The sequence below is a fragment of the Pimephales promelas genome, chromosome 21 (genome assembly GCF_988280905.1).
Source record: "Pimephales promelas chromosome 21, fPimPro1.hap1.1, whole genome shotgun sequence".
Taxonomy (NCBI): Eukaryota; Metazoa; Chordata; class Actinopteri; order Cypriniformes; family Leuciscidae; genus Pimephales; species Pimephales promelas.
Window position 1 is genome coordinate 17,266,323 of NC_142789.1, and position 22,550 is coordinate 17,288,872.

The 22,550-nt window shown below is 39.8% G+C and overlaps 1 protein-coding gene and 1 long non-coding RNA gene across 2 annotated transcripts in view; both read left to right on the forward strand.

Annotated features, from left to right (window-relative positions):
- The window catches only part of LOC120480326 (uncharacterized), a 98,049-nt gene extending 90,117 nt beyond the window's left edge, over window positions 1-7,932 (forward strand). The window contains exon 4 of the long non-coding RNA XR_005623080.2: window positions 7,323-7,932. This is a non-coding gene — a long non-coding RNA (uncharacterized LOC120480326). The remainder of the gene's footprint in view (window positions 1-7,322) is intronic.
- A 1,990-nt stretch (window positions 7,933-9,922) lies between these two features.
- Window positions 9,923-22,550, forward strand: part of cdh4 (cadherin 4, type 1, R-cadherin (retinal)) — a 258,635-nt gene continuing 246,007 nt past the window's right edge. Inside the window, exons 1-2 of the mRNA XM_089125292.1 lie at window positions 9,923-10,172; window positions 12,264-12,375. Coding sequence (XP_088981418.1) covers window positions 9,930-10,172; window positions 12,264-12,375 — 355 coding nt within the window. The 5' untranslated portion in view covers window positions 9,923-9,929. The remainder of the gene's footprint in view (window positions 10,173-12,263; window positions 12,376-22,550) is intronic.

Sequence of the window (22,550 nt, forward strand, 5' to 3'; positions counted from 1 at the left end):
TAAAATTGTTTAAATAATGAGTTTAATGGGGTTTTAGTGTTTGCTCTTCTGTTGTCATGGTGACAAAGATTATCGATACATTTTTCCGACTAAAATCATGTGAACACTTGTGTCTTGGGGCTATACTATTGAAACAGTATTTGACTTCCATTGTAAGTGTCTTCCTGTAACCTTTTTTTTTTTAAATAAAAGTTCGTGGTAAACGACATTCTGTTTATTGAGCTTAACTTGTACCGAACCCGGAATATTCCTTCATTATTTTGAAAAGGGTTTCACTTTCGACTGCCTAAGAGGTTTCAAATGATGCGCTGAAATCGCATTCATTCCATTTCATTAGAAATGTAGTGCTGCGTTTCTGTGTTTAAAAGGCTGTTTTCATCTCTGAGCTGTTGTTTTTGAAGAAACTTCTTGAAGAAAGTCTTTATAAGCCTGTGTTCTCCTTTTGCTTGTTTGTGCTTTGCGCCAGTGTGCTGTGTCTGCTGCATTTTACATCGATTGACGCACCAATGTGAATATTTAAATTAAACTTAATTAAGCTTTTCCAATTTCATCCCATGAATTTTTGACCTCTCATTGATGTTATTCATGCTTTCTGGATTTAATACAAAATAGAACTAACCCACCACGAGGCCATTCAATTTATGCTATGCTTCTCATTCGTTGGATTACATTTGATCATGTCGTTTGAATACAGGGACTAAAAGTATGGTTGGATGAACAAAGCCATACTGTAGAATGCTAAGTATAGGTATTAACATCTGTCTCTTCCTCTGTCAAACGAGCGAAAATGGAGAAACCGCATATACCAAAGCCATGAGAGAAAGCTTAGTGTCAAACTGCTTTAAATATGTCAATGTAACCTGTGAAAAGCCATTTAAATTAAACAACGGCTTCGCGTGTGGTACTTGATTTGTAACAAAGTATTCAAAGATATCTACAGTGTTTGGCCCGTAACTCAAGTGTTCTGTAAAAACGTTAAGTGGGACCCATTTCGTGAGATTTGCTTAATAATTTAACACGGCCTTAAACCAATTCACTTCAAGTGCCCAGATGGTGTTTTTATTAGGCAAATGTTCAGTACTCAAGTAGAATAATTTACGCACCTTAAAAAAAAAAGCTCTGCTACAGTACCTTCAAGCCCTGTAAACCATTGAACTCAGAATAATTCACCACATGCTGCTCTGCTGATATTCAACTCAACAATAAAATGAAAAGAACAAGTCTTTCCAGGATATCCATCTATTTGCACATGGGTTTGCGGACAGTTTAGACATTTCAAAGCTGGTTCTGACATTGTGAACTTGAGTCAACACACTCTGGTTCCTGAAAGACGCTGTGATCAATCCACAACGGTTCTTTCTTCAAGTAAAGATGTGTCTACAATCAAACATGTGGATGTTGAATATCTCGCAGCTTGAAGCAGGGAATTCACTCAAATTTGGTGGAGTGGTACTTGCTGTGAGTACCTATTAAACGTCTTGTTTAAATTAAAATTAAAGTTGTACCAAAATAGCCTCTTTAACTTGTGCTCTGTTTAGTATGCAGAGAAGAATGTTAAAAAGTCAGGTAAACGAATTGGTCGTCTGTCCTAATTGGCATAAAAGAGCACGTTCACATTTCTCTCATGTTTCTTTTGATTGGATCAGACTAGCGTCGTTCTTCTGATATGGAAATTGAGCTACCAACTCAGATGAGCGAGAAAATGTCAGCGTCATTAAAATGTGGACGACGGCCTTTTGATTACTTTCATTCTGGGCAAAAAGACTGTCGCTGAGGAAGTGAATTATGAATAACTTGGAGAGCTATATTTGTTTCTCACTGGTTTAAAACAGTTACGTCGAATGGGATACAGATCTTTTACAACGGATCACACCATGTAACGCGGCAGACTCAGCTATGATCAAAAGAGAGAGAAACAGAGAGACTGTGTTCCAGTCTATAGTATGCATTCGGATAATGCCTGTAAGACAAAGGGGTTTTTTTTGTTTTGTTTTTTTGCCTACGGGCAATCTACCTTACTCATTCGTGGAAAGAGCCAGACAAGGGTTTACACTTGAGACCAGAAGCACAATTACAAATATGTTACCATGGTAGGGGATAATCCGGAGAGATCAAACATCTGTAACTCGGGGCTTTTTTATTCTACATGAAGCCTATGTTTCTCAAAATTTGATTTAATTTTCGATTGTTGTTTGCCCAGTGAAATCTTTATATTTTTACACACAGTGTTGTACTAGGAAAGAGGTGGTCATGTGTGATTTCTCTCAGGAAACTAATGGTTTCAACACTTTATTTTAATGTTTTTTTTTTTTTTTTCTTACACTGTATACATTTAAGTACTGGGTAATAAGTAACTACATGTAGCCTATTGGGTTAGGATTAGGGTTTGGCTTGGTTCAGAGTTATTTGCATATAAGTATGCATAATTGATAGTTATCACTATATTAACTGCATGTGACATATGTAATAATGACACTGTAAAATAATGTTAACCTATTCCCTGCTAATCATAGTTACCTATGATTATGATTAACTATGTTACCAGAAACATTGTTGCTAGTGTCACACCTTAATGATCGATTGCCCAAACATTCTGAAAATGTTTTGACTTAATGGGCTATATGCACGCATAAGTTCTGCATTTGACGCAAGGATGCTCGTCCATTTCCGGTTGTGGAGATTTAAGCGGTGGAGAACAGAGGAAAACGGGATTATGGCAGAGTCTTCAAAATTTACTCTCCTCCCGTCTTTGAAAAGAAATGTTCATACGTTTAGATGTAATTTTATATATAGTTATGTTTATTTAATATAATTTTAAAAATAAGCATAAACACAACGAGGGGTGTCTGTTTTATCTGTTTTTGTTACTAACGTTTCTTTATTATAACCATGGAGTATAAAATTCAATATAAATTCTCGGTATTACATTGGACTCAACGATCGGCGGAAGTTATCGAGTCTGAGATCATAGTGGATGTGATGATTGGATGGCCAATTACAAAAGGTAAATTATGCATAGAAATATGCATATGCTACTGTGGAGATGACGAGTCAGCATTGTCAACTTCATCACTGCAGCCGAAAACACAGAAAACTCTAGCAGTGCATGGATTTTGAATATTGTTAGTCTGTGTGTATAAGTTTGATTATGATTAATTAAATATCAGTAAACTGTTATGACCTAAAAAAAAGCCAAATTGCACAATTTGATCACTTTTGATCACTTTTAACAGAAGAAAAGTGTTATTTAGATGTTATGTGCAGAGAATTATTACATATTAAAAATTAATACGCTTTATCTAATCAATAAAATTGTGGCAACCGATTACAAGCAATATTATTAATTAAATTTAACAAATTAGAATTGAGTAATAATTAATCAAATTAATTCCTTAAAAGTTAACTATTTAAAATGACAGACAGACAGACAGAAAAAAACAGACAGACGTCAAAGATTAATTAATAACTCTTTATTTTATATTGCCAACATTGATGAGACCTGATGTCAACAAGCAGAATCACTGAAGGAGAAAACCTTACTTTTAAAACAAACCTAAAACAAACACCGATCACCATAATGGTGACTTAAATGTATGTTTTTTGTTTGTTTGTTGTTGTTGTAAGTTTTACTCATTTTAAATGGTTGATTTTTAAGGAATTAATTTGATTAATTATTACTCAATTCTAATTTGTTAAATTTAATTAATAATATTGCTTGTAATCTGTTGCCACAATTTTTTTGATTAGATAATGCGTATACTGAAATACAGAATACACTCACCTAATGGATTATAAGGAGCACCATTTCTCATTAATGCAATTATCTAGTCACCGGGTGTTCTCTTCCATTGATAGTCTGGGATAAGACCGCTCCTAACCCCATATCAGAGGCATCGGGTTGAAGAGTGAAGGGTTGAGAGAAGTCTGGACTGTGCAGCACTGGCAAGGAAGACAAAGCGGCTTTAAGGTTTTGGGACGCCTCATCTACTGCGGGACTCCACTGAACCTTGTTGGGTTGGCCTTTCTTTGTTAGGTCTGTGAGTGGAGAGGCCAAAGAGGAAAAATACGGTATGAAACAGCGATAGTACCTGCTAACCCCAGAAATGCACGTACCACATCGACCACATCATCCAAATAGGCAGCAGCGTATTGCTGGTGGGGCCTTAGAACTAGATCAATCAACCTCTGGAACGTAGCGGGATCTTCATGCAGGCCAAAAGGAAGGGTCCGATATTGCCAGTGCCCTGAGGAGGTGTTAAAAGCAGTTTTCTGCTTGGAATCTGAGCTTAGGGGTACCTGCCAATATCCCTTTGTGAGATCCAGAGTGGAGATGTGCCGGGTCCTCCCTAGTCGCTCAATCAGTTCCACTTGGGGCATGGGGTAGCTTTCGAACAAGGAGACGTCATTCAGCTTCCTGTAGTCATTACAGAAATGGAAGGTGCCATCAGGTTTCGGGACTAATAGAACTGGGATGGACCAGTGGCTGTTCGAAGGTTCTATGACCCCCAGCTGGAGCATCTTCTGGGCCTCTTCCTCAATGGCTTGTCGACAGGGCAATGGACAATGACACCAGGAGGGGTTCAAATCCCATGGGAGACAACTATGGTGTGACCTGGAAGATTCGAGAAGACATCTTTGAAGCTGTGAACCAGGGACTCAAGCTCCTTTCGCTGATTGTCCGAAAGCTGGCTTGGCAGTAGTCTCAGCCTCAGACGTCACGCCCACGGAACGTTGGCTAAACGTCTGATGCATATGGTACACTTAACTGGAAACACTTCAGGAATGTCGAAGTCGTCATCTGATTGGTTGAATTTTATCGGATTTCCGGGGGGCGTCAGTGTCGCGTTTATTTTCGGTCCGCCAGGAAACAAAGCGCAGACGTGTGATTGCGGAAGAAAAACTTGAAAAGTGACAATGAGCATTAATCAAGATCAGCTAAACGTAGTTGTATGTCCCCTCCTATCTATTATGGAAGATCAAGTGAAGTACTTAATTGCGAAGGGGATATCAGCCGTTTGACTGGGTTTGCATTATGCATCCACTAGATGTGCTAAAGTAAAGGCTAAAGGGAATGTAGCGAGTGCGTGGCGGCAGAGGTGAGGCGTTTATTTAGTAGGCGTGTGCGCGCTGGGGACGGGGACGTAACTTACATTCGCAGCCTGACTCATGCGAGTATTCAATGTTTGGCGGCTCGCTGACAGCTAACGTTACAGCTGGCTGTTTTGAATGAGACGAGCCGGTTACTGTGAACGGGGAGCGCTTTATGAACATAACTGTGACGCACGAGCAGCGCCGGGGACAGTGTGTCTGTTAAGAATGAGCGCTCGTGAGCGGGCACGTGATTTACACACATAACCTGATTTATACGAGGTTGAACTGGCCGTGTGACAAAGCGGACATAAGATGGACATGAGCGCGAGTTCGTGGGTGAATTTAGTAACGCGGAGCTTTGTTAACGAGCGCCTCCGGTGACTGCTGCTGTGCTGGCTGACTTGTTGCACGCCGGTCTGATGTTGTGGGGACATTTCCACGCCCCGAAACGTGACGCTGAATGAAACGAACTGTAATTGGTTGTTTGACATGTCGGTCAAATGGCCTTATGGGCGGGCCTTGGCCAAAGAAAGCTGCTATGAATTCCAGACCTTCAGCCGTCAGTCTGAAGGTCTGGCTACGCGAGACTAGCTTGGCAGTACCGTCACACATCCGCATTGATTCCTGGCCAATGGAAGCGGTCCCTGAGCCTTTGAAGAGTGTTGTCTGCTGCAAGATGGCCAGCCATTGGGTATGTGTGAGCCAAAGAAATCACCTTATTTTCCCCCTTGGCAGAACTAGGAGCTCCTTATCTTCTCCCCGCCCGGTGGCCACGCAATATAACAAGCCGTTCTTTACCACAAAGTGCGGAGTGGGGTGGGGAGGTGGCATATGGTCCTTTCCCTCTAGAACTCTGATCTATTTCCAGCAGTGTCGGAGTCTGTCATCCTCGCGCTGCTCTCTGGCAAGGGACCCCCCATCGAAACCTGCTGGAACAGATCAGAAAAGATATCCAAGTGGTTATTAGTTGAATCACCCGCTCTCTCACTTTCCGAGGTTAGGTTAGCCGGGTGACCGCGTGACTTCACCTTGCGGCCCGAGGGTCCTTTTTCGGCGAACAGGCTTCTCTGCTCGTCTTAGTAACTGGTCAAGCCCCGGCCAGTCTCTCCCCAACAGCAGAGAAGATCCCTGATGACACCCATCTCAATCGACCAGGTACCTGGGGCAGCTGAAACAGAGACAGTGCAGGCAGGGACATACTTTGGGTCTCCGTGGACACAGGTGATGGTAAGAAGTGCTCGGCCTGGCCTTTCTGGTCCGAGGAGCTGGGGCTGGATCAGGCTCACGCTGCTTCCTGTGTCAAGAACGTCTCAAACACGGCGTCCGTTGATTTGAACCTCTTGCTTGGGGGCACTGTCTGGGACATTGTGGTAAACAATGCAGCCCACCATCCAGGCTTTACCCACTGGTGGGCCTGGGTCCGTGGGCATCGGTTCATCAGGCATACGTATGTTAGCACATTGGGCTATATATAGGTGACATATGAATATATTGTGCAATACATGTATTAAATTGTATGAAATAATCCCAGAAAAAGCACAAACACAGCTGAGGGTGACGCTAACAGACAGCAGACAAACTCAAGTGGCCACGCCCTTAATTATGCAGAACTTTAAGGCTTAATATAATTTAAATGGATGAGTTGTGAAAAAATTCACCGTGGACACAGGTGAATTACAGTCGTCATGAAGGGCAAAATTAACAACTATTGCCACCAGGCTGTAAACATGTTTTTTTTTCTGCTGTGATGTTAGACATTTTAACATGGAGGAGATAAAGATTTGACTCGCTTTTGCAGCCAGCCTCAAGCGGCCACTCGATGAATTGCAGTTTATTTCACTTCCATGTTGGTTTCAAGAGAGAGACGGGGAGGTTGCCGATTGGTCATGACATGTTTTTTGTTGTTGTTGTTGTTGGTTGTTTGGTACAATTATAGTATGCAATTATAGTATTATCTGACCAGTTGATCATACTAGAATATCAAAATCAACTGCAGGCGGTAGATCTTTCTCTTATTTAGCAGCTAAATTTTGGAACTGTCTTCCTAACATTGTCCGGGAAGCGGACACACTCTGTCCGCTGGCATTCAGTTAGAACATTATACATTTCATTTGGGGATATTCAAATGAATTAACCAATCATTAATACCATTGATCAGCTCTACCAAACGTGGATGTTTTTCCACTAAGAATCGAACACTGTTATTATGTTTTGATTCTTTTTATTCCAAGGTTTACAGAAGTCAGCCAGATCCGGGCTGTATCCAGATCAGATGGTGAGCCTTATCCAGATCAGAAGGTGGGCCTTATCCAGATCAGATGGTGGACCTATGCCTGGACCCACCCACAACCATTTCTCTAAAAACTTAAAGAAATGCATTCTTGAGAACCAGCTGTGTCAGCATCAGTGCGTTTAATGTATACATTGTGAGTAGAGATGGTCCTTTGAATATGTTCTCTCATTTTGTATTTGATTGTTTTAATATGATTGTCATAGACTAATATGCGTAGCTATATTACTATTGGTAGTTGTTTTGCAATGTTCTAATGTCTTAAATTGTGTGCACCTGCCCGGGGACTGCGGATGAAAACTAGCTTCGGCTAACTCTGGCACAAAGCATCTCTTCGCAAGACTAATGTATTTTGTGCACTGTCCCTGATAAATAAATAAATAATAATAAATAAAAAAAAAACGCATCCCTGAAGTGCCAGCCTCATCAGTCCTGTGAAGGCCTCATCGACACAACAGCCATCGGCACTGATTCATGTTTTCACTGTGACACTGCTTTGATGCAATCTGTATTGTAAAAATGGCTGAATAAATAAAGGTGATTTGACTTGACTTGACTTGACTTGGCTTGAAGCAAAAAGATCAATATTAATAACTTTATAACGGCCGTACGCAAGTTGAGTCCCGGCTGAAGAGTGAACTCTGAACCGACGCATTATGTGTTGCCAACTTAGCGACTTTGTCGCTATTTTTAGCAACTTTTCAGACCCCTTTAGCGACATTTTTTTTCAAAAAAGCGACTTGCGACAATTTTAGCGACTTTTGGACAAACCTCAGTAACCTCCAAATGTTACCAGTATTGTCCTGCGAGCGCGAGCTCTTGCTGTCTCCCTGCCATCACTCTCTTTCGCTGCGTCTCCCCTGTTCAGTGAATGGCTGAGGCCCCGTCCACACTACTGCGTTTTCGTTTAAAAACGGAGACCTTTTCCTACGTTTGCACCTCCTGTCCAGACTAAAATGGGAAAAACGAAGACCTAAAACGGAGAAGTTGAGAAACGCTGCTGGTCCGTTTTGCGTTTTGAATCTGCGGAGGGCGTTTTAGTGTAGACGAGACAAAATGGAGGACTTCAGAAACGCTGACGCAGGGGCTGACGCGCGGCTCTATGATTGGGTGTTATCAGTCATGACGTATCCTTCCCTGATTCGTCAATCACTGTTTACACCGGCACGCGCATGCCCAGTGTTGGTGAATGGTCACGTGATCCGCGTTTTCAGTCGTTTTAATGTGGACGGAGATCATTTCTAATACGCAGATAAAACGCTGGTGTGGACGGAGATCGTATTCGTTTTAATTCTCCGTTTGTAAACGAAAGCGCAGTAGTGTGGACGGGGCCTAAGAGGAGCGCACGGCCGCTGACAGACGTGAATGAGAAGTGTTTTTCCATGGACTTATCACTTATCTGCATTCTTTTGTTTTATATTTAAATAATTTAGTTTGATCATTCATTTTATTTATTTTCTTGTGCTTGTTATTAATTGGAACCGTAACGCTTACTATCATAGAGCTTAGTTCATCCGGTTCTCTAACTCTCTCAATTCAGATAATGTTCCACATAGGCCTATAAAAAATGTAATCATTCACTATATTATAGTTACTCGTTCTATTAGGCTATCTGACAACAAAAAAGATAGGAAATGAAAACAGCTTTATTTGACATACGGCTATTATATTAATAGAGCATTCATTTAGAGAGAAAACGCACTAGGCTGACAGGACGCAAACAACGCGATGACGTATTTGATATGCTAATTAGCGTATGACGCCATCTAGTGACATTTAGCGACTTAGGAAGGTCTTAACTACTTTCCTTTGAAAATAGTTGGCAACAATGATTATGTGCGATGTAGGAGTAGCATAAGCTTAGGTGAGAGTATGCCTCTGGTGATTCAAACAAACAGGGCTGGGCAACAAACTCAAGCTCCTATGACATTTCTTTTTAAAAATTGTTGCTTTAGACTTCTAATTCGTGACCGGTGTTTTGTTTTGCTCTCTGCACTTCCGTGTTAGCACATGTTTATGTTGTTGTGCTCTTGCCATAACATGACTTGTGTAAGTCTGTTATTGGAAGCAAATGATTACAGTTTATAAACTATAAACATGGATTAAAAAAATAATAATAATAATACAAAAATGCATCTTTTAGAAGGCCTTTATGGATTATGATGGATTATTATGGATGAATGCGCTTTTTGGGGGCTTCAAAATCTCAGGCACTATTCATTCCCATTATAGAGCATGGAAGAGCCTTGATATTTTAAAATATTACTCCGATATTGTTTGGCTGAAAGAGAAAAGGTCATAAATACCTAGGATGGCTTGAGGGTGAGCAAACTATGGGATAATTTTCATTTGTGGGTGGACTAATCCTTTTTAATTAGGATGATCAGACCCCCTTTAAACACTCTTTATTAATTCTCCACCTGATTTCAGCTCCAAGTTATTTGAATCTGAAGTAGACATGTAGAACGTGGCTGGGAACTGTCAAGCAAGTGTGCTGTAGTGCGTCTCAGTGTGTCTTTAAGTAGTACGCTGCGGTAGGAGGAGTTGTATGGGTTGTGACGCCGTGGTGCTGAGTCTGAACAGCCACTGTCCACCTGCAGTAAGGCGAAAGACCGAGCGGGACAATATTCTCTGCGCATCGCTCAGCGGAACACTGCTACCGACTGCACATCTCACAGGAATTATCTCCACGTTTGTGAATAACAAACACCTGCCTCCTCTGCTGATGGCAAAAATGAAAACCGGCTGCGCGGTTCTTGTGGCGTGTGCCTTAGTTGTGTGCACATCTTTGGTAAGTCCAAATGTTTTATTTACAAACATCCTGGAAGTAATAGGGCTTGCAATTATACTCTCGTAGGCTGGACAAATGAAATAATACACTTGTGTTTGTTGCGTTTTATGTGCGTACTACTAACTAAAAGAATAACGTGGTGCATCGAGCGTTCACTTTGACTGTTTGGAAATCAAAAATTGCCTTCTCGGCACTTCTATAACAGGCGATTTCTTTTTCTTTCTTCTAAATAACATTCAGACGAGGAAATCAGTTTTTGTTGAACACTGGTCGTCTATCAGTAAGCTGCAGTGGCTCGCAGCTGCACTTTTAACACACATTGCAGAGGATGCGGCGATGCCTGTGGTGTGTCTGATAATAGTGCGGCTCTGTCGTTACTGAAGGAGTATGTGAATATGCAAATCAATTGTATTAGTATTAAGGTTCACGTCGTAGAGTATTACTTGTCCCATTCTTAATAGGAACATCAGGAGTGATTTAACTTGTAGCATACTAGGGAACTAGTTGCTTTGCATGGTCTGTGATGTTTTACGTTTAGGAATTATGAAACATTCATTCAAGAAGGACCATACAAGTAAAGGGAATCTAGGAGGTGCTGGGGTGTTGCTGTTGAGTAAATATACGTTCTGGAAAAAAGACACATATTACCCTGTTGGATGTATAGCAGATATTGACATTCTCTTTGATGACTCATTCAGAATAAAATCTGTATCTGGGGGTGAGATATAGCTATAGAGCTGCATTCACATGGTGGGCAGAGGCAGCGCTGCTTTAGAAAGTAACCATCTCACAGCCCTCTGACTAATGTGATCTGTAGGGATGCTTTGACAGACTTCCTCCGTGGATACATGAAAGAGCTTAGAGCGTCGGGTCTTTGTTGTCTTGATTTTTTCAGGTTCACAGTTGTCTGAAGAATCAGGAAAAATATATATATATATAGGGAGAGAGAGACTCCTAAAGGCAACCTCTCGTTCAGTTTAGACACAGCAAGGCCTGAGCTTGAACCCTGAATCGTTTTAGAAAAGCATACCTTACTGAGACTAGGATAACCTGAATATGACCCACCATCTAATTATGCTAAATCTCCATGGTGAGCACTATCCATTGATGCACACACACACACACACTAGGTCACTATCCTAAAATAGATGCCACTGTAATGGGCACAATTTCTCTACTGATTCACATGGCAGAACTCCAGCGCAACCTTCTTTCTTCTGCACTTCCTGTCTTCTGTCGCATCCTCGTTTTCTTCCTCGGTTTATTTTAATCATCAAACAGGCTCATTTTGCTCTTGTTAATTTTTTAGAGAATCTCTTGATGTTTTCACTCATCTTGTATAGGCCTAATTTATTTTTTATTTTTTTAAACCACCATCAGGGCATGAGAATGCAGGATTCTAAATGAGAATTAAATCACAGATTTGTTGCTTTTCATGTAGAATTAGTTAATTTGCGTATTTTCATGGAATTGTATTCAAATACTCAACTGGACTACAGAAGTGATTCGTAGGGTACATGCACTCCGGGTATTTAAGCAGGTTACAGGGGGTACTTGGAAATATTTAGGCTAGCTAATCTTTATGATTAATCTTTTAATCTTAATAATGATTAAATGAATTATATACATTTAATTAGATTTATAGATTTGCATAACAACATATTTATTAGATTATGTTTGACAGGTTTATTTTTATTTTTATTTTATTTCACTTATTGATATTTTTACTTGAAAGATTCTATATATTAATGAATGATATTGACTTACAATAGTGGTTATAATATAACTGATTAAGTGAATTATAAGTAATATAAAAAATAAAGTTAAATTATTTAAGTAATACATTTCTGGTTTGCCGTCATCAAGGGTAGCCTATATAAGTACAAAGTTTTGAAGCTAGTCTATTGAACAGTTTTTTCAACCCTAACAGTAAATAGTTGCATCCCTGCTCTGTGAGTTTGCCTCCTGAAGTTATTTATATCGGTTTCGATAACCTTGAATAAGAACCACAACCCTGTGGTCACAAATCAATTTGCCTAACCACTTCCCCTCTCCTGTGTCTTCATAGCCAATAATGTCTGTCTTTCTCAGGGGAGTCACGGAAATGCTCAGACCATCGCTCCATGCAGACCAGGTTTCTCCCAGAGCTCATACACCGTATTTGTCCCCAGGGGTGTGCTGCAGGGCCTGAACATTCACAAAGGTAAGAGCTTGCAGTGCATTGCATGATTCTCTACAGGTTTATGTGTGTGTGTGTGTGTGTTTTAATCTCAGTGGAGCTTCAGCAACAGTTTTGTGGGTGAATGTAAATGCTCGTGCCTTCCTCAGTCTGTGTGTGTAGGCTAAATGTAATACGTTAAATATAATTTCTGCTTGATTATTGCATATTTCTGGAGAATGCACAATGATTCCCAAATGATCAGAAGGTGTATGTTGCAGAATATTCTTCTGGACTCTCACCCATGCAGTAATTTATACTAGTTGTGCTGTATGATTCCTCAAAAGGTTTTAACAACGATTCAAAACCTGTTTCAGCCAGCTTCGAAATAAGCACAGTGTGGAATAACAAGCACAAATAAACGGTTTAGAAAGGATGAGCGGAGATGCAGATATGCCCGCGTGCTGAATGTTGATAGTACACTCAGGACCAGTAATGCAATTAAAACACGTTTAAAACACACTATGCTTCTCAAATGCAATTTTCAAGGTCTGCGAATCGTCAGGTGATGCTTTTAAAAAACATGTCCATGGTGTGCCAAAAGCAACGCTTCCATCTAGGTGGGTGTCAAAAGCGTGTACACGTTCCTAATCGCCGAGAGCTACAGTTGGCACACGTCTGCATTAATAAAATGCACAAAGGCAGCGTTTCCTATCAAAATCAATATGCATATTATTCAGCTTTATTTTGACTATCAGACAAACCTTGGCTGGATGATTAAAAACATAAATAAATAAAAAATGGAAATAAACCCTTAATCTGAATTTAATGGATAGTTCAGTGGCCCGGCTGGCTACAGAAGCCTCATTTAAATCTTCTGTTCGACTCCCGCTGGGTGTTTTTTTTTTTTTCTGCTTTGAGCTTTAAGCTTTCGCTTTTTCTTTTTTTTTCGCTCCCCCTCTGTCCTGCATGTAATACAGTTCCTCTATTCTTTCCCACTTCTTTTCAGCAAGATTTCAGCCGTCCTTTTATACTGTCGCTTTCCATTGCCATTGTGCGTGCATGTGTGTGCGTTATGCGAGGATATGTATTATCTGTGGAATTTGTTTTGCTGTTATGGAAGGAGAAAAGACGTCGGGGGGAAAATTGGACTTGCAGAAACAAATCATACAAGAAAATGGCACATTGATTCGATCAATTACCTGTTTTTTCCACTGCATTCAAAACTTTGATTTAGTATAACTGTTATCAGAGTAATCAATGGATTTATTCACATGAGCGTGGTTGTGTAGAGAGAGTTTTATTTGTTGTTCTCAATCTGACTGCAACTTTGCGCTGATGCGGGAGCACGAACAATCGAATTTTCGCAGTAATTGCAGAAATCTGCTTTGGAAGGATGTGCTCTTATTATACATATTTTATACCCTGTTTATCGTACTTCTACGGCCTGTTTGTTTTGATCCCAGCCTGTGGAGGTGTTGAGGGAACAGTGACATGTCAGATGTGCTTGTTACACAGCAAGTCGGTTGAGTGTTGGCGTGCGTGTCCAAGTGCTCATGCATGAGTCAATCATTTTGTTTACTCGTGGATTTAGTTATGAGCGTTTTGCAAGGATCAACTCCTAAACCGTATCCACAATATCCACTAGCGTGCGCCGTGCAGGCAGCCACCTTTCCTTCAATATCCAATAGTGCACTCTTCATTTTAAAAACATGCTTACCCCAGCACAACTTGGCACTTGGGTGTATATCGCCAGGCTGCAGTATGAGCCCTTACAGAGAGTGATTGATGTACAGGATCCGGCCTGGAGAAAGGGTGATGTGTTCGGAGGAACCGTAGTAATCGGGGAGTGGGGTCGCCTCACTGGGACGTTAATGATAACAGCCTTGTGTAACCCAGAACCGTCAAAGGGGAGAGTAATGGGTGAGCCAGTGCGCTCGGTTGGGCCAGCGAGCGTCAAGTCGAGAAAATCCAGCGTCAATTTAGCCGCGATTGTAAACATTGGTCTGACACCTCGAGAATGCTAATGCCGAGATGGGAATTCTCAGGAGCGCGGTGCGGTCTGAGACTTGAACTCGGCAGAGGAGTCGAGAGTTGAAAGTTCCGCTTGAGTTGCCTCCATAACTGTTTAATATGGCTGCGGTGCACTGGGGTGAGAGTGAGCGATTCATCTCAGTTCTCTAGGTACTGCTTAGCATTGGTCTCTAAAGCTTGGCCATCCAAACAGAATCAGATATGACTTATTTTTTATGGCCAGAGCAGTCAGGGTGTCTGCCAGCTGTCTGCTGGTCTCGCAGCTGCTTGCCATGCAATTTGCTGATTCCGTTTAATTACACCAGTAGCTTGTTGTGTTTATTTTCTATTCATTTACGAAGGTGTTTGTTCGAGCTGGGCATTTAATTAGCAAAGTTTGGGTATTAATGCAACAGTGGTGCATTTAAACCTATTATGCTCTAATCCTCATGATCACTTTTATTGTACTTTTAAGGAGAACAAGCTTATTAAAGACACGGCCCCTCGGATGAAGTTGACCGGAGTGGAAATAATTCAACCATCCAACATTTCTAATATCTTTTACACACTAAAAACAGACAGCATGAGTCCCTTCAGGCGCTCTGCCTCACTAGATGTGATTCATCTTCACTCGGCATGTGAAAAGATTCATCATTTATGCTGACAAAATATAAATGCCAGGGTTGTCACATATTCAGCTGGCCTCGGGAGCATATGAAAGGCACCCAATGGCCACAGTGAATAGGTATGGTAAGCATTTGTGTTTTACATGATTGGATTCCAAGTCCTAGATGGTAAGTTTCGAACCCCATACAACATTGACTGATGATGTGGTCATTTAGCGTGGCTCGTTATTGCAGTAGGCAGTCTAGCTCAGGAGAAAATGATATTTTATGAGGTTTTATTGTGTTACGTCATGTCTTCCGGCGTTTATGCAAACATTTATAGACGTATAAACTCATGCATAAACAGCCCACCTTGCTGTGTTGACATGTACGGTGGGATCCAGCGTTTCAGCCCACAATTCCAAATATGAGATTTAAAAGAACAAAGGAGCATCATGTACAGTATATGAAAAGAACAAATATGTGACATTTGTCCAAAATTGTTACAATGATCATGTGTGCAAAAGGTCACAGTTCATGAAGTTAATGTTCTGCTGTCATGGTAACGTTTTCGAATAAGATTACAATTATTATCATTATGTAACATATTACATAATGAATGTTAATTCCATTCATTTACCAATACATCATTAAGTATATATATATATATATATATATATATATATATATATATATATATATATATATATATATGAAGAGTTCAGATGCAAAAGCCTCTAAATGCCATTTGAAATTTTCTTCTTTAATGATGATTTTTATCAAACTTGTATATTTAAGTTCAGTAATTTCACTTAAATAACAATTAATAGGTAATTATCATTGCCATTTAAGTGAAATAACTGAACTTAAATATACAAGTTTGATAAAAATCATCATTAAAGAAGAAAATTTCAAATGGCATTTAGAGGCTTTTGCATCTGAACTCTTCATATATATATATATATATATATATATATATATATATATATATATATATATATATATATATACTTATATATAATTAATGATGATTATATATAAATTGTTAATAGTATTTAAAGGGATAGTTCACTTTGAAATTAATTTTTGATATGTTTTAGCTTACCTCAAGGGCATCCAAGATGTAGGTGTCTTTGTTTCCACAGCATTTTCAATTTTTGACATTTTTTGGTCAAACCGTTGTTGTCTATCAGTCCTATAATGCAGTTTAAGGGGGTCCACCTCAAAGAGCATGCACAGTCAAAATTAAACATGATTTAATGACTCGTGAATGTAAGTACACACTGATGGCCTAAGACACGAAACGAGCGATTTGTGTGAGAAAACGAACAGTATTTATATAGTTTTTACCTTTTGTTAACAGCCGTCGAACTGATCTGAATCAGATTTCCAACTGAACCATCCCCAGACGTTACGCCGGAAGTGATCTCTCGCGCGTCTACGTCACGCATTGTTTACACAGAGATTTCGGAAGTTTTACCTTTCACTTAACATATTTAGATATACGGGAAATCGCAATGGAAGACGATTTTGATATATCTAAATATGTTTAGTGAAAGGTAAAACTTCCGAAGTGGTTCCACAGCATTTTCAATTTTGACATTTTTTGGTCAAACCAAGTTTTGACCAAAAAATGTCAAAATTGAAAATGCTGTGGAAACAAAGACACCTACATCTCTGATGCCCTTGAGGTAAGCTAAAACATATCAAAAATTAATTTCAAAGTGAACTATCCCTTTATTGTAGCTAACATGAACTAACATTGAACAGTTGTATTTTTATTAAATGATGCATTGCCTGATAAATGTTTGGCTTACTGTTAGTTAATCTTAGTCATTGCATTAACTAACATTAACTAATGGGACGTTATTGTTAAGTGTTAACACTGTCATTAAAGAAATATGAAATTTATATTTTAAAATGTAATTTATTCCTAATGGTAAAGCTGAATTTTCAGCATCATTACTACAGTCTTCAGTATCACATGATCCTTAAAAAATAAGTTTTATTTGCTGATTTGGTGCTCAAGAAACTTTTCTCATTATTATTATTGTTGAACTAAAACTATAATATTTTTACAAAACAGAAGGTTGGTGGTTCAATCCCCGGTTCCACCTGACCAAGTGTCCTTGCATGGCTGACACCCCCGTTGTTGAATGAATGAGTGAGTGAATGGGTGAATGTGAGGTGGTGGGGAGGATGGAGATGAATGGAAGTGTCAGCATCTGCGAACTCAAACATGTGTAAGTACCGGTCTTTAATACCGCAGACATTAGACACGATTGGCTAGATGAGAAGGTAATAAGTGACGTAGCAATTTCTACCAGATAGACTCGGGAGAATAAATTCTGTTACAATAAATGCATTTATTGATCGCCCAGCAAGCAATAAAATTCATTTGGCGTAGGCCCCGTCCATAGCTCACAATCCGAGGGTCCGGACTCTGCATTTCCTCCCTGAAGACGAAGGCAGGGGCGCAGCCGACCCCCCAAAAATAGGTGGAAGATAATTTCACCAGGAAGGAGCCCACCCCCAATGAATGTTAAGAAAACATATACCCACCAGTCATGAATCCAGTAGTTCCTAAACAAAGAGAGGAAAAAGAGTTAGTGTATAGTATGACATAGAATAACTCATTGGTCGATACTTAATTGGTAGGGTGGCCAACCAGGGAGTGCATTATGCAATTTATTTTTTATTCATTTTTTTATTTTTATTTTTTATTTGAGCATTTATCCATTGCTGACACTTCCTCCCAAGCGACTATTGCTAATCAAGACGCACTTTAGGTCTTATTTTTTGCTCTCGGGAAAATTAACTCATGATCTATTGTTATATTCTCCAACGCTGTACTAATTGAGCTCAGTTCAAGGGAAGCAAGGTGCTGGGGAATAGTGAAGGTAAACTGAGAATGCGGCTAGCATGGCAACAGGGACAGGTCATTGGAAGCACAAGCCGTGATAACCATACAGAGCAAGGCCACTACAGACAACATGGGACAAGGCCGCGATTGACCACACAGAGCCAGGCCACCTTGGGCCACACAGAGACAAGGCTGTGATGGACCACACAAAGCTAGGCCACCTTGGGCCACGCAGAGACCAGGCCGTGATGGACCACACAAAACAGAGCTACATTAGGCCTCATTGGACCACTAGTTGATGCCACATTGGGCCAGGCCTCCCTGGACTACATAGAGCAGGCCACCTAGTGCCATACACAGAGCAGGCCTCCTTAGACCGCAACTGGGCACATTGGACCACATGGCCATGATAGACCACAGAGACAAGGCTGCACGGCCCCACGGCCTTGCTAGACCACAGAGACAAGGCCGCAATGAGCCACAACGGCCTCTAATGCCGCACATAGAACGAGGTAGACTGGACAAGGCCATGCAAAACCAGGCCAAGAGGACCACATGGCCATTTTTAGCGAGGCAACAATGCCTCAAGGCCGCTTGGCCACACAAATAATGGCCACTTGGCCACATTGAACCGCACCCACTGGCCATTTTTTACACACAAGACAAGGCAACAATATGCCACTATAGATCACACGGAACAAGCCAAACAACTTCGGTTAGTGCATTACAACCTAAATTTACATGAATCCTGCCCAGGAGACATGATTTATAGAATATCGAGACAGAAGAAGCTAATCAGTGACTAGACATAGCTACGCATGAGCTACATAATTCAACAACGACCATTCAGAATGTTGTTTATATGTTGACACTTGAATCTCTCCATCTTGTATGATTCCGGTTGAACAAAGCGAAAAGTTTTAAATTGTCAGTGAGAGGTATTTTATACATACATAGTCAGATCAGCAGTAATTATCAGATCACGCCATGTCATCATGGACACCAATTTGAACTCTGCTGCTGGTGTAGGAGGCAATATAGAAATACTTACCTGAATGAAGTTTAATCATGGTAGAGGTGACATATTAACAGTGGCTGGTGGAAGCGCCTACCAAAAACTTGAAAAAACGACTTGGAAGTGGAGCTTGAACTTGAAACCAAAGAGAGAAGACCATCTCGTGTCTTGTGGAGAGCGAAGGTCTTTTGCTGGACAAATTTAGGATGACATTGCAGTTCTCTTCCTGCTGGATTATCCTGGCTGAGCTGACCCTGTTGAGGCTTTAGATGACGTGACAATAGAAACTGATGGTTTTCCAGGGTATATTAGGCCTAGACGAGCAGAACTTCTCATGAAAGGCCTTGGCTGATCAAAAACTCTCTGAAGACCGCTGAACCGGCACTGAACGTGGAAACCCCGACGTGAAGTAGGAGATATGGCGTGACATCAATCGTTGGAACTCGATATAATTGGAAACAATATGCGTGTCCTGAAACATGTTGCCTAGCGACTGAACGAGAGTATGAATGGAAGCGTCAGCATCTGCAAACTCAAACATGTGTAAGTACCGGTCTTTTATACCGCAAGTATTAGACACGATTGGATAGATAAAAGGTAATAAGTGACGTAGCAATTGAGTCTTACAGGTAGAACTTGAAGTTATGGACGCTAAAGCTTCCATTTCGGGTTAGTAATCCTCTCGGAGCCCTCCCTTGAACAGCATGCCAAATACGCATTAAACTTTTCTCCCTCTAATTGTATGTGAGTGTGAACTCGTGAAACATGCTGTTACTTTCTCTTTGTCATTGTGGTTTACCTGAGATTGTTTTCATTAAAGAACAATTTTGTTTATAGAAACCTTTTTGAACTCTTCTTCAACTGGTGACAGGATCCTTGCTATTAATTCCAAAAAACATACTGACCTCAAACTTTTTAACAGTATAGATAGGCTACATATGATCAGATGTTTAGATTCACATGAAGAAAAATAAGGATCCAGTGTACTACATAAATAAAGGAAATGTTTATAAGAGAGTATGTTGTCCATGAAGACGAAACAGAGCATTTGACCGTGGGCATTTTTCAGAGCAGAACCCCACCTGGGAGAGATAAGCCATGAAAACGGATATTCCACTGATTGCACATTGTAGTGTAAACCATCATCTTGGCCTAAGAGCAGGATCAGGCACTTTGAAGCCAAAGACAGAGAGATGGAGATGAGGGGAGGACAGGTACACTCTCGTACACAAAAGAGCAATCTGATTTTAGTTGCACTTACCCCTAAATGGTGGGCTGAAAGGATGCTGTCAGAATGTGTTCAAGAGAACATGAGCGATGAACTTCGGTGCATAACCCTTTAATATCCGACACAGTGCTGGTGGGAAATGGAAGTCAGTCGCCTTTGCTGTTAGTTCAGAGGCGGCCATTAATCATCTTAATTACTAGTGCTTATGCATAGTCAGAGTCATTTGACTTCTCTGGCAGATTTGTGGCATTTGCAGTGCCACAAAATATAGTGCCTGCTTGGATTCCCAAGATATTCTATGCATATACCACATTTTATCATCAATAAAATATAGTAAGTCCCCACTTCAGTTCTCCTTTCGCTTTAAAAAATATGCCTCTGCCACAAGGATATCCATTAAATCCAAACGCACTGACTTCTTAAGGCAGATTTACAATAAAACCAGAACTAGGACTCCACCTGTGAGATGGAGACGTTCTGTGCATGGACTTCCAGGCTCTCTTTCTGCGTTCCAGTCGTGTCTTAAAGTTTACCTCATTATCTAGCAAACGCAATGCTCTTCATACTTACACCGTGCTGTGGAACCTCTCATGGTTACAGACATTCACAGAAGCTCATTAGGATGGTACTGCTTGAGCCCTGTGTGCAATTGCAAACAGAACAGGGTTAAGAGTTTATTGAAAAAAAAAAACAGAGTTTCGAATTCTGATTGGATGTGCAACATTCAAAATCAGTGTGAACAGGAGACGATAATAATATAATGCATTATTAATGATAGTTGTTGTTGATGAAGAGAATTATAATACATTATTTTGTTAATATGGCAAGCCTATATCTACACTATCACTTTCAGTTATTATTAGTATTATTCAATTATATGCAATCTTTTAAATTTTTTTTTAGTATATATATATATATATGAAGAGTTCAGATGCAAAAGCCTCTAAATGCCATTTGAAATTTTCTTCTTTAATGATGATTTTTATCAAACTTGTATATTTAAGTTCAGTAATTTCACTTAAATAACAATTAATAGGTAATTATCATTGCCATTTAAGTGAAATTACTGAACTTAAACATACAAGCTTGATAAAAATCATCATTAAAGAAGAAAATTTCAAATGGCATTTAGAGGCTTTTGCATCTGAACTCTTCATATTATTTGTTTTCAGTTTCTGCTGCTTCCATCATGGCCATGAATTGGAAAATAGTAGATTACGAAATCTACAGCTTTTGGTTTTGTAATAACCAACTTAGCATGATGAGCAATTTAAGCAATGTTCTGTTGATCTATTCTATGTTGCTCAAGGATATTAAACACTTCACATGGCTGAAGAAAACTTGTTTTATGATGTTTTATTAGAAGCAATGTGATATTCCTACATTTACAGAATGTGCTGTTATTCATGTGAAAGGTCTGCTTATTAGCTCAAGTAGACCAAGCAAAAGTGTGCCATACACACATACTTGGTTTGTTTCATGCCTGATTTACTTTCCATTGCATTTCCATCTGTTTTTTTTTTCACATTGTGCATAGCAAGTAAGGTATATCAATCTATATTAAAGGGATACTCCACTTTTTTTGGAAATAGGCTCATTTTACAACCCCCCTCGAATCCATTCAGCCGATTTTCTGATATTTAGAAGAATATCAGTAACCAGACAGTTTCTGGTCTCATTGACTACCATAGTATATATTTTTTCCTACTATGGAAGTCAATGAGACCAGAAACTGTCTGGTTACTGATATTCTTCAAAATATCAGAAAATCGGCTGAATGGATTTGAAAACAGTAAAACTCAACTGTTTAACTCTGAGGTAGTTGTAAAATTAGCCTATTTCCAAAAAAGTGGAGTATCCCTTTAAAGGAAAATCTTGACTTATTTTTATAGATATTTTATTTCCCACCCTCTCTCTCATCCCCTCTTTCTACAACTTACCTAGCAGTTCTTAATTAAGTTTTCTTATGAAACCATGGCTCAATGTCTATTTGAATATAAATCAGATTGGATTTTCATCTTAAAGGCAGACTTTTCACTATACTGGCTGTGTGTGTACACTATTAGTCAGCAAAGCATTTCTCATTTGCATTGGCCCCGTCACTTAGAGTTATATCTTTCTGATCTAACATATTCATCTGCTAGGGTCATTAACCTGAGATCGAGGTGGCAGAAGTGGGCTTTGATTTTGTGCAAAGGCCTTGGGTACACTGCTTTTGAAAGAAAAACATTTTTGTCGATTCATTTATCATTACCAATACTGAAGTGAATGGGTTTTTTTGTATAGAAATGTCAGTTCATTATATATCAGTGTGAAAAATATGACATGTATGCAAGGACACACCAATCCAAAAACAACTTTTATCTACAGTAAAAAAAGAAACATTTGGGTTCAGACTATCAATGGCTAGAATGAAATGAAAAGGAAGTAGAAAGAAATAGTTCATTTATGAACAAATCTTACAGACGCAGATTCATTGACCACATTTGGCCCAAA